This window comes from Falco punctatus (genome assembly GCF_963210335.1).
Source record: "Falco punctatus genome assembly, chromosome: 12".
Classification (NCBI taxonomy): domain Eukaryota; kingdom Metazoa; phylum Chordata; class Aves; order Falconiformes; family Falconidae; genus Falco; species Falco punctatus.
Window position 1 is genome coordinate 2,701,371 of NC_137592.1, and position 14,919 is coordinate 2,716,289.

The 14,919-nt window shown below is 42.9% G+C and overlaps 1 protein-coding gene across 5 annotated transcripts in view; it reads left to right on the forward strand.

Annotated features, from left to right (window-relative positions):
* SPTBN1 (spectrin beta, non-erythrocytic 1) overlaps positions 1–14,919 on the forward strand; it is a 135,958-nt gene that overhangs the window by 53,117 nt on the left and 67,922 nt on the right. Inside the window, exon 1 of one of the 5 annotated variants that reach the window (XM_080408357.1) lies at positions 4,161–4,739. The exons of 3 other annotated variants lie outside the window; for them this stretch is intronic. In XM_080408357.1, the coding sequence (XP_080264483.1) occupies positions 4,631–4,739 (109 nt within the window). In that variant the 5' untranslated portion in view covers positions 4,161–4,630. Of the gene's footprint in view, positions 1–4,160; positions 4,740–14,919 lie in introns of those variants that run through there. One more of the 5 variants, XM_080408356.1, reaches the window with a different exon arrangement.

The following is a 14,919-nucleotide window of genomic DNA, read 5'->3' on the forward strand; positions in this document are numbered from 1 at the left end:
GTGCACCTACTGGTTATTTCCTGCAAGAGAGTTATGAGCTGGATCCTTGGCCATAAATTTCTTAGAGGGATTTTTTTCTTATACTTTTCTTGAGGATGTGCTAAAGTTTTTCTTAAGTGATTTCTTTTGGCTGAGGAAAGGAATAGTTTTGTTCCATCTTAGATACATTGATAATTAGGAATTTGGATAGTAATTCTTCCTAGATCTAACGTTAGTTTCTTCCTTCGAAACGTGTTTTTTTTTCTTTGTGGTAGGAATGTGTTCACTTAGCAGCAATTTTCAGAGCCAGGTAAAGACAGATCCCAGGACAGATATTTTTCTGTTCTGGGGTAAGCACCTGCTTAACCTCCAGATGTTACTTGTACATTTATAATTAACTTCTTGTTCTCCTTGAGGCTTTGCAAAGCTCTGATCATGGCAACCAAGTCACACTTTGCATTATTGGTAAGTGGATAATCATTTGCGTTTTTATTTACTTTTAACAAGCACACAAGCAATGCAAGCCATCGTTACCAGTCAAGTCCTATGAGAGAGGTACCGCTCAAAGAATGCAAGCAAAAGTTATTTCACAGCTATAGGGGGGAAAAAAGTGAGAACAAAATTGGGGGTGGGAAGCCCCAACAAAACCCCCTACTTCCCTGCTATACTAAACTTAATGTATGATTTGGCCCTTATTTTCCTGCAGTGCTGTAATCAGTGATTAATTACACCATGGAGAATTTCAAACTGTGTTGAACTGATCAGTTACACTTGGACCAGTGCTCAAAAATTATCTGATCTATGGCTTTACAGCATTAATTCCCCTCCATAACATATTATCCAGTCAGTATTGTCAAGGGCTCAGTCAGTTACAGAGAAACCAAGAAAATTAGTAGAAACCAGGTATAAAAACCATCTTTGTGCATGTGACAGCCATGTGATCAATTTGATGCCTTGCAACATAACAGCAATAAGCAAGTCTTAGGTTTACTAATTTGGAGTCAACAGCAAACGAATGTAGTATTAGGACTGTTGTGACTCAAACAGAAATGCGAACTGGCAGGATGCCCGTTTCTAAGAAGCCCTGCTACATATGGTGTAGCGTTTCACAAATACAGACAGATCCCCATTTTGCTTTGCTCTTTCTACAGAATTACCACCAACCTGTTAAGTGGAGCCTTCGAAATGTACGCCAGAGGCCCAGCAAAGCAGCAGTAATGCTTTGGCAGATGAGTCAGCAGCACCTGGCGATCAGGGCCATCCCCAGGAGCTGATAGGATCATTAACAAAGTCTGTCACATCTGTTGCTTGGGGACCTGTTGTTCAGCCCAAATGCCGAGCTAGACGGCAGCTAAAATGAGGTCAGAATTTCAGAGCCAGTGCTGCCGAGTTCTCCACACTGTGCTAGGGTCTTGTGTCTCTTTTTCAGACCTTGAGCAAAATCAGCTTAGTTCAAGCACTGATTCTTCCCTTTTCCTTTAGCTCACCCCCTGCTCGCTGCGTAGCCTGCAGTGCTCCATACCTGCTGCAAATCCTTCTCTTTTTAAAGTAGCATTTAGTTTGGGCAGGCCAGAACTGGGAGGGACAGAGAGGGGACACGGAAAAAAAAAATAATCCTCAAACCCTAACTTTTATTCAGTATTTCTTGGGAATCTTAAGCTTACTAGATTCAGTTATTCCACACTGAACAATCTAAAGTGTAAATTCATGTATGTGGTGTTAATGTTTTATGACCGGGTGGGGAAAGCCAGTCTGTGTTTTAAATGGGTCAAAGCCAAATGATTAGTTTTTAATGTTTTGCTTTTGTAGTATTTCACAGTTTAATATTTTTAATAATGGCCACGTGCATTAGTTTGTCGCCTGCCAAAGGTGTAGGGAAAGCTTTCAGCTGGGGAGAAGTTCCTGGCTCCTGATTTATGTCCTTCATGGTGTTAAAAATGCTCCAGCTCTCCTGTCAGTCACTTGGACTTTAGTTTTACCTTCTGAGCTCGCATAGCAACACCTGTTTGCTCAAGGTGGGACAGTAATAAGCTGATATGCCTGCAGGTAGGGCCTGGCTGCCTGCCTGCCTGCTCTTGAGGGGAAGGGTTTCGTTTAATTATAACATAGGTCAGGCATTACAGGCAAAAGCTGCTGTTGGTAGAAAGCTGCAGGAAAAAAAAAAAAATTGGGACGGAAATAAGCCTGTACTTGTGTGCTGGGTAAAACATGCTCCTTGAGCTTTGGGGGCGTTTGCATTTGTATATTAACGGCTTGGTTTACCGAGCTCTGTTTGTGTACATTTTGGAGCCATTTATATTTCTGTGTTGCCCTTCTTCCCTCCCACCCTAGCCTGGAAATCCCATGGCTGCAACTGCAGTGTGTGGGTCCCTGCGTGCTGGAGGGGACAGCTGGCTGTACAAAGATTATCAGGGGAAGGTTTAGCAGGAACAGGGACTCGCCGTGTCATATCAGCGCATTGTTGTCTGGAGAGCAGCATCCTGCCTGCTGCGGTGACAAGTGCAGGTGCTTCCTCAGATCCCCTTTTTGCCTTACAAACATGCTTTCGGGGCACGAGCCTGCAGTACCATGGGGTCCCCTGTACAGTGGTGGTTCAGCAGCCCCTGTGGACAATCGCTTTCATCTCTGACATTGGAAACTCTGGCTTGGGCAGCTGAATAGCCTTTAGTGGCCAAGTGTAGGTAGTGCTGAAAAGGTTGAAGGCCAACTTTCAGAAACGTTTTAGGCTCTACTTGAGGTCTGCTGTAGTACTGAAAGTCTTGTGTAAATACAGCTATATTGATCTGAAGGAGTTCACTGAAATACACTAGTAAAAGCCCTTCTGAATCAACGTAACAAGCAACTCTGGACTAGGGCTACCTTGTTGCTTTACGTAAAACAGTATAGTTAAAAGCCATAAATATTTTAAGTGTATTTATGACCTCGGGAGCAATGTGCCAGGCATTTTCAACAGTCGGTGTGTTTTTGGAAACCCCAGCTTCAGTTGAGAAGTGTTGACTTCCATCACATCTCCCTAAATTGGAAGTGTTGCTGGTTGGACTTCCTGTAGTTTGTTCCCCGGCGTGTTGGTCACAGCTGGTTGAATTTCCACCTGACGCCTAGCAGGAGCTAGGTCTGCAGCAAGTCAGTGGGAGTGGACTGCACTTCTCCCACAGAAAAGGTCCTCACATAAATTCCTATCTGACTAAAACCTTGTGAAACAACAGTATCAAAACAAAGGCAACATTTTGAAATGTTTAATGAGGGGATGGAGTGGGAGGAGAAAAGAACATGGATTCCATTGGAAAGGAATTTGGAAATGCAAGACAAAAAAACATTTGTGTGAACAGCAGTTTTAAAAATGAACAGGCAAATGGTACATACTGAGAATATGAATGTGTAACTGACATTTTCATTTCACTTATGAACGAGTGAGGGCTAGGAGCTCATGCCCCTGAGGGAAAACTGCCATCCTCTGTCTGCAGGTACTGACTTCCAGTACCTAGCCCTGCTGCTGTTGTGTGCCTTGATATTACAGCAGGGTATTAAGGTGCTAGTCAGAGGTGAGGCATCTGGGCTTACTTTACAGTCCTCCCCCTCCAGTGCACAGCCCAGACAACCATTACTCTTGCAGTAACACCCAGCACACTGATAAATGGGCAAGGAGCCACATGCATAGGAGATGTCAAAATCCTTGGTATCGACAAGTAACATAAAACGAAGCGACAGGAATTGGCTGTTTAAAGAACCTTTTCACAAAGCTTTCGTTTGTTCCCAGTGTGCTGGAGCGTACATCTCTCCGTGTCCCCTCCTCGTCTGTTTCTGAATACTGAATGAGTGCTTCTGTGTGCGCGTGTTACTTCAAGTGAATAGTCTTGCAGATAAATAAAGTGCCCTCCTTTTCATGTGATAGTAATCTGAGACTTTTCCATTACATGAGGCTCTTAACAAAAGATTGTAATTCCACCAGCTTTGCTCGGGAAAGTACCACCATGTGCTGCGGGACGGCGGGAGCGGCGGGCTGGAGACCCCGCTGCCCCTCTGGCCCCTGGGCCCGGAGCAGCACGGCCTGCCCCAGCGGAGGAGCCTGCGGCGGCATTGCATGAGGCTCCGCTCTTCCCCTGCCCCGCCGCCCCGCCGCCCTTGGTACAGCCTTCGTTTCCTCCACGGTGCTGTATGGTAATCAAGTGACATCAGCTCGCAGCCGGGCGGCTGCTGATTATATTACAAACCGGCAGAAAGGTCTGAGGTGTGCGCGGCTCCTGGGAGCGCTGGCAGGGACGGCAGCGTGTGGCTCCATGCTGCTTTTACTTTGGGCTGAATCGCAGGCTTGCTTTTGATTTAGATTCGCCAGAGCCAGGCAAGCGTTTGAAACCAGATTTGAGCACTTGAGAGTTGCCTGTAGTGGAGCGAGGAGGAAAAAAAAAAAAAACCACCACCAAAAAAAAACCCTCATGGTGCTTTAAGTTTGAATCCATTACAGACAACTTGCCGCCAACCCACACTGATGGATTTTGAACCGAAGCTGTTATTTACTTAGGGCTCAGTGAGAGCGTTTTCTCTAGGGACCGAAGCCAAACTACTGAAGGAGCTGGGATTTACTCAGATGTATGGTAGAGAAACCTGTGGTTCCTTTATGCTGCAGTTCGTCATATCCCTGTGTTACCTGTAAATGGAATTACAAAAATCAAGCAGTATGCCCGGGCCGTTGTCCCCAGGATATGCAGCTCAAGTACAGTATAACTATAATCAGTTAGAAGGAAGATTCAAGCAGTTACAAGGTAAGCCCGTGCTTTTTTTTTTTTTTTTTTTTGTAGTTGTTGCTATGATATGATCCCTGTAAACATGTTAGTCTGGGCTTGTTCTTATTGCATCAAGGTGTTAATGAGAGAGGCCAAACGTGGTGCTATAGGAAAACGTGTGGCTTTTATCTCACTGAAGGTGTCCTGAGTCTTACACAGCATTAGGGTGCGTGTCCCACTCTGAGCCATTCAGCATTACAGATGAGGACTAACCCAAGTCGCTTAGAACAGTAAGGGGGGGGAGGGAGGATGTGGTCTTTCTGTTTATTTTATCCTTAAATAAAATACACTCATAACTCTGAAAATTCGTCGTAAAATCCTAGCTTTGTTTGGGTGCAGTTTGCAGCGTGAGCCTTTTCTAACTCCCTGCATACTTCCTGTGATGGCGGGTGGCTTAAGTTCTTCAAAGGAAGAACAGCTGCAGAATTTCCAAACAAATTAGTTTGCTCACATTGTAGATCTCTGAGAAAGCATGAACCTACTTTAACATTAGCAGTTTTCTTAATTTTATATTTCTCATTTATATTTCTCATTTTAGAGAGGGAGAGTGTCCTTTAATGTCTTCCCATTAAATTATCTATCTGTGTGAGAAAACCGAGGTTTCTTTTGGGGAATGGTCGTGTCCTTTCTGAAGGGTAGGCCTCTGACCTGTGCTGGAATCCCAAATTATTAGCAGTGCTGTGGAGGAGGATTGTGCCCAGCAACTCTCTAAATCAGACAGGGTAAAACATGCTGTCATTTCTCTGTGTAAGGCTGGTCCCAACGATGAATGAACTCTAGCACTGCAGTTTCAAAATAAAAAAGAATTCTTAACCAAAACCAAATGTCCTTCTCTACATCCGTGTGACTCCTTAAAGAATCCCAGAGAGCAGCCTGAGTACAGTGAAGTCCAGCCCTCCCGTGCATGTTTCTTATTTTACTCTGGTCTGTGCCACAAGTGTGGTCCTGCGGTTCCTGTCAGAGAGGGAGGAAGAGCCTGGTTAGTGCAAAGAATGTTCCTATTTGTTGGCTTAGAGAGGGAGGGAAAAAAAATATCTTTCATTCATAATACTTTGTTTATCTTGTGAACGGGTTCACAGTAATGGCTGCATACTGGATGTAATAAGATAAAATGACAGCATCTTAAACACTGGCAACATAGACATTCCTCAGACAAGGCATGGAAAATCCAGGCTCTGAACTTGCACGAGGAACTACGTTAGAGGCTTTATCTTGGACATCTGTCAGATCTTAAGCTGCAGTACTTGCTTTAAAAAGAACGAGGTAAGTTTGTGGCACAGAAAAAAGAAAAGTGGCTCACACCTCTTTCTTTGCTGGTTAAGTTAGCAGACTAAAGAAGGCAGATTTTATCATTTTCAGGGTCACTGCTTCAGGAATCCATTATCTGTGTGTTGACATCACGTTGAAAGAGGAAAGCAGGCTGCAGTGTAGAAAGCACAGAAAGTGAGTTTTCCCTTCAGTGGAATGCACTGTGTTGACTTAAAAAAAAAACTTGCAATGCTTTCCCTAAATGTACTGCAATTTCCTCTAACAAAAGAGAGAAAATGCAGTGAATTCACCTGCAATTGTAAGGAAGGACTTGCAGTAGACCATCCCATAGCTATTTACTTACACTGCAGAGAAGGGAGGCAGGCTTGAAAAAAAGTTCTGCCAATGATCCTGTTCAGGGTGGAGCTTAGGTACAGGAAATGTTTTAAATTATGCACTATATACTCCGCAAAACGCTAAATGACCTTACAAAATACTGTGTGCGGTAAAGAGGGTGGCTTAATTCTGCCAATGCAGATGTCTTTCCTTGGATTAATGGCACTTTGTAGAACATCTAAAAAGCCATTGATTTGTAGTTGTAAAATTTTCAGCTGATTATTGTCCTTTTGCTAGAAGGCACTGGTGAAAACATTGGGAGCTCTGCAGCACTGGGCATTGCTCAGTGCATCTGGACTCAGACCTAGCAAGGATAAGCTGAATATATGTAATATTTTTAAATTACAAATTTATCACCAGTTTTGCCTTCTTCACTGTGGAGGTGTACAAACAAGTAAGAGCAGGTATGTTTCAAACCTCCTTCAGTCTGTAGTAAAAAGTACCTTTTGAAGTTTTCCTGCCTTTTTATTTTTGCGTTTCGCCCCTTTATACCTGTGTTTCACCCCTCTTGCCTCCGGTAGGATGGCTCTCTAGAGCAGCCACTAGTATTAGCACCATACAGGCTTACTGTAGCCTCTACTCAAGTTCTTCCCACACTGAATTTGCCCCTCATTTTTCACAGTTCCTAGAGTTTTCATGTGAATCCACAGCTTTGCACTAGCTTCTAGCAAGGTACTGTTCAGATCTAGTAAAGCTTGGGAGTTTTCCTCAAAAAAAGCACTTAGGAGCATATTGTTTTGACTAAAATAAAGAGAGAAAGTGCTCAGGCCTTGTGCGAAGCAGGAATGTGAATCAGCAATGAGCAGAGAACAACCCTGTCTGATCTCCCCTTTCCCAAGGCAATATCTTAGATTTGCACTGGCAACTTCACATGAGAAGAGGAGCCAAAATGCTAGGGATAAAGCAAGTTCAGATCGTATGTGATCACCTAGGCACTCCTACATTCCACCTCTTTTAAATGCCTCGAAGTGATGATTGTAAGGAAACTAAGTTGTTCAACTTGAGGAGTGTTTAAAGCAGATTTTCCAGCCCTGCCCGACTGAGGTGTGAAGCCAGCACAAGTTGTGGGACTGCGCCAAAGGGACCAGACTGGCTTCTTTTGCACCTGGGAAAGGGGCTGCCTCACAGGAGATCCCAGCTCCTGTTTGCCTTCGTGGGCCAGAGTGAAGCAGGATGTGGCAGAAGACAATGCTGCCTGCGAGTGAATTGAGGCTTTGTGTCAAAAGAAACCTTGAAGTCTTGTGTATGATAATCAAGATGATTAGCGTACTCAGTCCTTGTGCTCGTGAGAATGTCAGCAAAGGTGTGGGGAGAAAAATGCTTTAGCAAGTTCCGTTTCCTTTATTAAGTTTCAGTAAGTTCTTATGTTTGCTCACCTAGTCCTGGAATGATAAGGGAGAGATAGTATCAGCAGTTGCTATCTTCTTAAACCTAGGTGTGGAGTTTTGTTTCTCCTGACCACTTGCTCAGTAGAAAGGGATCTGTTGCAGGGCTGGAGTAGCTCTCTGCAGGTAAAGACAGGACCCCAAAACTTGTTTGTGGCAAATGCATTGCCATGTAGCTTGTGCAGGGTGCGTCAGTGGAGAAAATTTGTCCAGCTCAGCTGAGGAACTAACTGAAAAGCAAACAATATATGTTATAATTGCAAACCAAGGCTGTCACCTGTGCTACATGAACAGGCAGTCTTGTGGATTGGCTTGGCAAGTTTGTAGGAGTTGGCAGGAAGAGGTTAATGCAAGCCAGGAGTCTGGAAGGAGATCCCTGCAGCTGAATCACCTTCCACAGCTAAGGTGGAGGGAAGAGGCCACCAGCCCAGAGAAGCTGTGATCATCACTGCTCATGAGCTCCTTCTTACCACCTGATTAACAGGACAGAGTGGTATTTATTAAGATTTCTGGCATTTAGTAGCTTGGTGACTTTATTAGCTCCCGCAGTGTCATTGGAAAGTTGGGTCTCAGCTCTAATGCTGTGCCCTAGGTGTGAAATTTCCAGTGGTAATTACAAATGTAAAATCCTGGGGGATGGGGGTGAGCTAGATTTGTGCTCCTGATAAATCCCCAGAGGAAAGCCAGCTTTCAAAGGAGATTTGTGATGTACCCTTCTGTGTGGTGCATTTTGATTTTATGTTTTTTTTAATGTTGCCTTTCCGTTTAGAAACTGTTCATTTTTAGTGGGAACCTTATTTTGTTACTACTTTTGAGCCATGTTAGAAATAGTATGGTTTGAAAAACTTGACACCTAATGTAGTGAGCACTGAAATAAGCCTTTAGGAAAAGTGAGCTGTCTTTCCCAGCAGTTGTTCAAGCCAGCTTTAGATCAACCCCAAACTCTGTTTCATGGAGATGAAAGACTGACTAGCTACACAGCACTACCTGCACCAGAAAACATAATGCGATTGTGTGAGTATCTTGGGAGTCTGGGGCAAACCCCTTGCTCTGATAGCAGTGCTCTTCAGCAGGGGAGCTCCTTGGCTGTGTAATCCTTTGATCTGCAGTGATCCAAATAGGTTTGGTCTGGGTTCCAGTTTGGCATAAAGAGACACACACATGGTTTCTATTTTTAAGTGGTCAATGATAATCGGCTTCGATAATATTGGGATCTGTATGCATAGATTGGTTCCCATCCAGGCTGCAGAACAGCAGGAACATTTTCCTGTTTGTTTTTCTATCTGAAGCAGGGCTTCCCCACAGCTTTTCCTGCCATAACATTTTATCCCCACATCCCTGCCTATGCCCAAGGATAAACATTGCGCTCCCACTGTGAGCTGACAGGTTTGCAGGAGTTGCTGAACTACTGTCTTGTGCTAGGCTGCTGCACCCAGGATCCTCTGAAGTTATATGGGTGACCTTTGAAAAGACAGTTTCAACAGCTGTCTTCCCTGTTGCAAGATTTACTTTTTAAAGGATTTCAGTCTCTTTCTATCGGTGACCTGCATAGCTACAGGCAGTGATTACTGAATGAAGGACATCCTACTTTGCCTACCAAATTGGTCACTGGCACTTCTTGTCATGGTAATTTCTGTTAAAGGTGAAATGCAGGGAAGGCTGAATTTCATTCCAGATGAAATATGTCTGGTTTACATGGGTACTTTTTTTACTTCACCCTCTCAGATCCACTAAAGTGTGCATTTCTGTGACAGCTGGGCCTTTGTTCTTTGCAATGTAAAGATTCCTGCAAACTTATCTGAATCTTAGACTCAGCTTTAGGGCATTTTGGTGAAACACTTCTCTGTCTAGAAATATTTCAAATTTGCAGGTTATACAGACGTTCTTGCCAACTAATTGAGTGTTTAATTTAGGGGTTTACTTGGAGGAAATGACTGGGCAAGTGTTGTAACTAACATGCCCAGGTTCTTCCTTAAAATGGACATTTGTAGCAAATCACTTGTCTACTTATAAAACCAACTGGTCAAATTTCAACTCTGCACATCCCCTTGTAGCTCAGAACCAATGCAGAGAATCAGAGTGAGACAAGGCTACTCTGAACCACCTTATAATTTCTGCACTTTCCAGAACTAAAACCTACAGTTACATTGCAGAAATTGTGAAATGACATGTAGCAGGGCATGGGGAATTTGTTTCATGCCCTTCCTTTGGACGAGGACGGATCACATGAGTACAGTCAGAAGTGAAAGCCATGTTTCAGTGACCATGTGTGTTGTCTGTTAATTTTAATACATGTAAACTATCTGTGTTGTCTGTTAATTTTAATACATGTAAACTATCTATGTGTGTTGTCTGTTAATTTTAATACATGTAAACTATCTAGCTTTGCCTCTGAGCTTTTTAAATGTTTGCTTAAATGATGTATAGCAAACCCATAGAAGAAGGTTTTGCAGAAGGTTCTGGAATAATTTTGTCTATGAAGGATAAACTTAAACACCCAGTAACTTAAAGTATTCAAACCTTTCACTCCTGTTCTTTCCCAATCCTGCAATTAATAGAACCCCATGAAACTAAATACGAGATTTTGAGGAAAACTTAACAGAAAGGTCTCGTGAAAGACTTTCTTTCAGGATGGACAGTGAGAAATAAAGTTAGCTTGTATTTTCCCTGTTTTGAAGGGCTATCCAGGACAGTACGGCAACTCTATCTTTACTGCTAGATAAACTGTTACCATGGCTCAAGATTAAATGACTGAGACATTTCTCATTGTTAGAGGAATAAACCAGGTTTTTATAATCCCATAGCTACTGAAGGCAACGCTTGTCTCCAATTCCTGCTTTCTCTTGCAAAAAGCTCTGAAATTTCTTTTACGTCTTCAAAATTTCCAGAAATTTACTTTTCTGGTTATAGGTTTTGGCACTTCTGAATGTACAGAAGGCAAGTTGAAAGAACAGGGGTAAGGTATTTCTACTTTTCCGATCAGTATTGATACAGTTGAGAAAGTAAACATTTAAATTGGATTTGACTCCTCACTGAAATAACATAAAATTTACAAGTCTAAGCTGTTGCCTTGGGCTTTTTGTAGTCTGTTTTCTTCAGTTTCTGTTTAGATTGTTTGTAATATATATTTTTTTAACTGTGTGTTTAAGAAGCTTAATTTTAAAACAGATCTCTAGGATCTGGAGCAGAATTTTGTTTAAAAAGGGGCAATTCTGTTACTTTTTGTGGCTCTGAAATTGTGAAGTAAACTAAGCTTGTAAGCAAATATTTTCACATGAGACAGTAAGGTATTTTGAATACCCTGGGGTGATTTGTCGCCGGAGTTAGAACAGTAAAATGATTTGTATGATGTTCTTAACTGGCGTCAGTCCCATAGCTCTGCAAATGTGGAAGTGCAGCTGTTTGTGCTGGGACAGGAACTGGCCCTTTTGTGTTTCTGCACTGGATGTCTCAAATAAGCTAAACATTACAGACCATCCCAACGTTTTGTAGGCATGTTGTAACCATGAAAGAGTACGGGCTCCTATTCCAAATATTTTTGCTATCCAAGAGCCCTATTCAAATTGATTGTGGGTTTTGCCATTAACTTGTGTGGAGAGTGGGGCAATAAAAAAAAAAAAGACTATGGACTGAGATGAAAGTGGTGATAAAAAGCCAGAACAATGGTAGGCTTTCATTCCTGAGTTTTTCCTTAAATCTGTTTTGTGATTTCTTCCTTTCTCTTCTCCGTTTCTTTTGTCTTTCTGTTTTCTGTTGGATGCATGCTTTGTCTATTAAAGTGGATGAAATGCTACCTAAGCTACGTAGGAATGGTGAAGAAAATAAAATCACGAATATGCAGCATGATTCACAAAATTCCCATTTCCTATTCTCTGTACTGAACTACTCTTCCGTGATATCCCAGCGCAGGATGTGGGGTTTGGTAGGTACACCCCTTCTGCTTGGAGCCTGAATTTCATGTAAGAATTCACTGAAAGAGTATTTGGTTACTAACGGCTCTGAAGGTATTTTTGTTCCTGTTTAAATAAACTGAGAAGTATTAAGTAGCAGGGTATGACAATGACATATTTTTTCCTTATGTGAAAATGAATTTATCTTGTTGAATAGACAGGTTTGGGAAAACTGTTAAGCCAAATATTGGGAATTAGTCTCTGTAAACTTTAAAAGCTGTGGTGAAGGAGATAGAATAAGGTCAGGTGGTTTAGAATCTGCTTTGCCCTTCCCACAAAAAAATCGAATCTGGAATTTAGTTTGGAAATTTGTAGCTGTGTCTGGCAGGTAATGGTCCTTTTCCCAGTGTTGTCCAAGTGAAGTGACATAACTCCAAAGATGAAAATTATTTAATAATTAATAGGTAAATAACTCCCCTCCCAACTCAAAATCAGCCCTCTCAAAGTAAAGGGTCAACCATGGGGAAGGTAAGAAACCCATGGATTACTCTGCATTTCAGTAGCTCTGGGATTCAGTGCAACAAGGAAAAGGTGGCAGCCTGGCATGCAGAAGCAGAGGATGATGTGTGCTCCCCACCCGATGCTTTGGGGAGGAGGGCCTTGCTCTTAACTCAGCTTTGAGCATGTAATTTCATTCACGTACAGAACACAGTAGCACCCAAAGTAATTCTGGCTCTACTGTCCTGTGTGATAGCCTGCATGTAATTAAGGAGGGCATGTGAGCTTCAAATTGCTTGCTGCTCCTAAAAATGAATATAACTGAGTCCTTGCGCTTCTCTCAGAGGAGAAAAGGCAAGAGGGATGGTGAGCACTCGTGCTTGTGACTTTTGATGTGGAGCCTAAGGTCGCGATGGCTGGGAGAACCCACGTTAACACAAAAGGCCTTGTACACTTGCTGCTGGAATGAGGGTATCCCGGGCTGAGAGCCTCCTTTGTTGAAAGAGAACTACTGTAGCCAAACTAATATTAACCAGTCTCGTAGACGTGCTGAATGCCCCACTGTTTGACTTGGAGAGAAGCTTAAAGAAAAAGGCCCTTCAGTTTTTGAGGGGAACAGTACAGTTAAGCAGACACTCAGGCAGTTGCTGTGGCACAGTCTAGGGGCCGCGTTCGTGGCTTTTCAAAGGTCTTGTGAAAGATCTGGCGTTGCCAAGTGGCCTTTTCATGAGATAACTGGAAATGCTGGTAATTCCATGTTCAGTCAAGTTTGTTTTGTTCCTAATGGTATGAACTGGAACCCTTGAAAGCACAGGCCCAGTTACATGTACATGACAAAACGTACATTGAACAGGGTCAGTTTTCTGTTTGACATTATATCAGAATGCACGGTCCTGCACTGCTTTTAATAACAGTCTATTAAGGCTGGGGGTGTGGAGTGGGCACGAGGTCATGAATTTGGTTTCTTATTTGCAGGTTTTGAATGCTTCCTATGTTAGCAAACAGGAAAAGTGTCATCCCAAATGGCATTGCACAGGAATCCGATTTGGTGGCTTGCAGAGACTGCAAACATCTCTGCCTTGGCTGTTGTCAGAATGGCCAGGCATATGTTTCTGAGGATTGTTTTGGTTGTTGGGGGTTGGCTTCTTTTTTCTTGTCTGTTTTAGTTCTATCAGAACTGAGTTTTCAGGCAGAATAGCCAGAGAATTACATACCCAAGAGACAGTGAGGAGAGTGTAGTGGCAAGGTACAAAAATTAACTGTATTACCACAGCATTGTAATCACAAGCAAGGGGGGTGGCCTTATGCCTGCAAAGATTAAACAAAACAATGTACTGTTACAGACAGATTTAAGAGGTTCTCTGAATGAAATAAAAGCCAGCTTCCCAGATTTTTCTTGGAAAAAAACCCCTATGGTTTAAAAAAGATAGGGAAATTTAACTTAAGGTCTTGGCAAACTCTTCAGAAAATCAGCCAATATGCGGATCGCGCTTCTCAGATAATCTAAACCAAGACAGTCCCATTAAAGGCAATGAAACTGCGCAGCAATACAGTGCCAAGGGACTTGCTCGTGGGATTTTCTCTCCCACCTACAGGCCTGCTCCTTCATTCTTCTCAAATGATGACTCTTCTTTAGTTCCCGTATGGTTGGCTTCAGCCTTCCCCTTCCAAAAAATCCCAAAGTCCAGTTCTTAGTGTTCATTTTGTCCAGGCAGTGTTTCCAGTTTTTGAAAACATGATGTGATTGTGATTTGTTTTCAGGAAAAAAGGAAAGTGAAATCATGGCTGTCATCTGTAGTCAACTAACTGTGTTTTACTTTGGGTAACAATTAATTCTGCATCTAGTTTAGTATCTTTCCACAGTTATTTCCAGGGAAACTAGAGTACTTGGGTGGTGCAGTGGCCATTTCTTTCAGGGTGTGTTCTTCTTTTCAGCTTTTCCAAATTGTCTGGCAATATAATGATTAGACACTGCTCTGAAATCACGGATGTGACTAGCTTTTCATTACAATTTAACATGAGTAATAGCTATTATGGAATGGCAGTTAAGTAAGGCTCTGAATAAATAGGGGAGGTGTCTAGGAACATCAGATGTTCGTTTCATTCTGAACTTCTGACCTTTCAGTTATTCTCATGCATGGGGAGTTCAATAATTTGTGTTAACCTCTCTGTGTCTCATGTTGTTTAAATAAAAGTAGTTCCTTGGGATGGCAGTGTCTGCACCCACAGTGCAGGTGGGTACACCCACTCTCGCCCCCTGTGTCAAGGGGGCTGTGCCATGCCCCTGCACGCCAAAGTTGGAGGTGCTGATGAAAGCCATGGGGTACATGGCAGGTCTTTGGTTAAGTGGATGATGTCTAATTGGATTGAGGCTCTAATTGTGGGCCCAAAGGAGAAGGAAAGGGTGTCAGGCACTGTTTTAGCTGTGGCTGTGGGAACTGCTGTATTTGCTTTCTCAGAGGTGAGTTCCCCATTCCCTCTCTCTCTTCACAGGATTTGTTCACCCTGTGGGGTGAGTGTTGCATTTCATCCTCATGGCCTCGCCTGGTAACAGGAAGCTGTGTTTCACTTTTAGCTCAAGGAAGTAATCTTAGAGAATTGGCAGTGCCCGTAGACAATTTCCTGACTGTTCCCTAGGTGATGTCCTGGCCGCTGTCACTTCCACAGGTGCACTGTTAATCCATCAGCCTCTAATAGCAGATTATGTGCTGGTTGCATCTGGACGTGATTACCTTAGTCCAT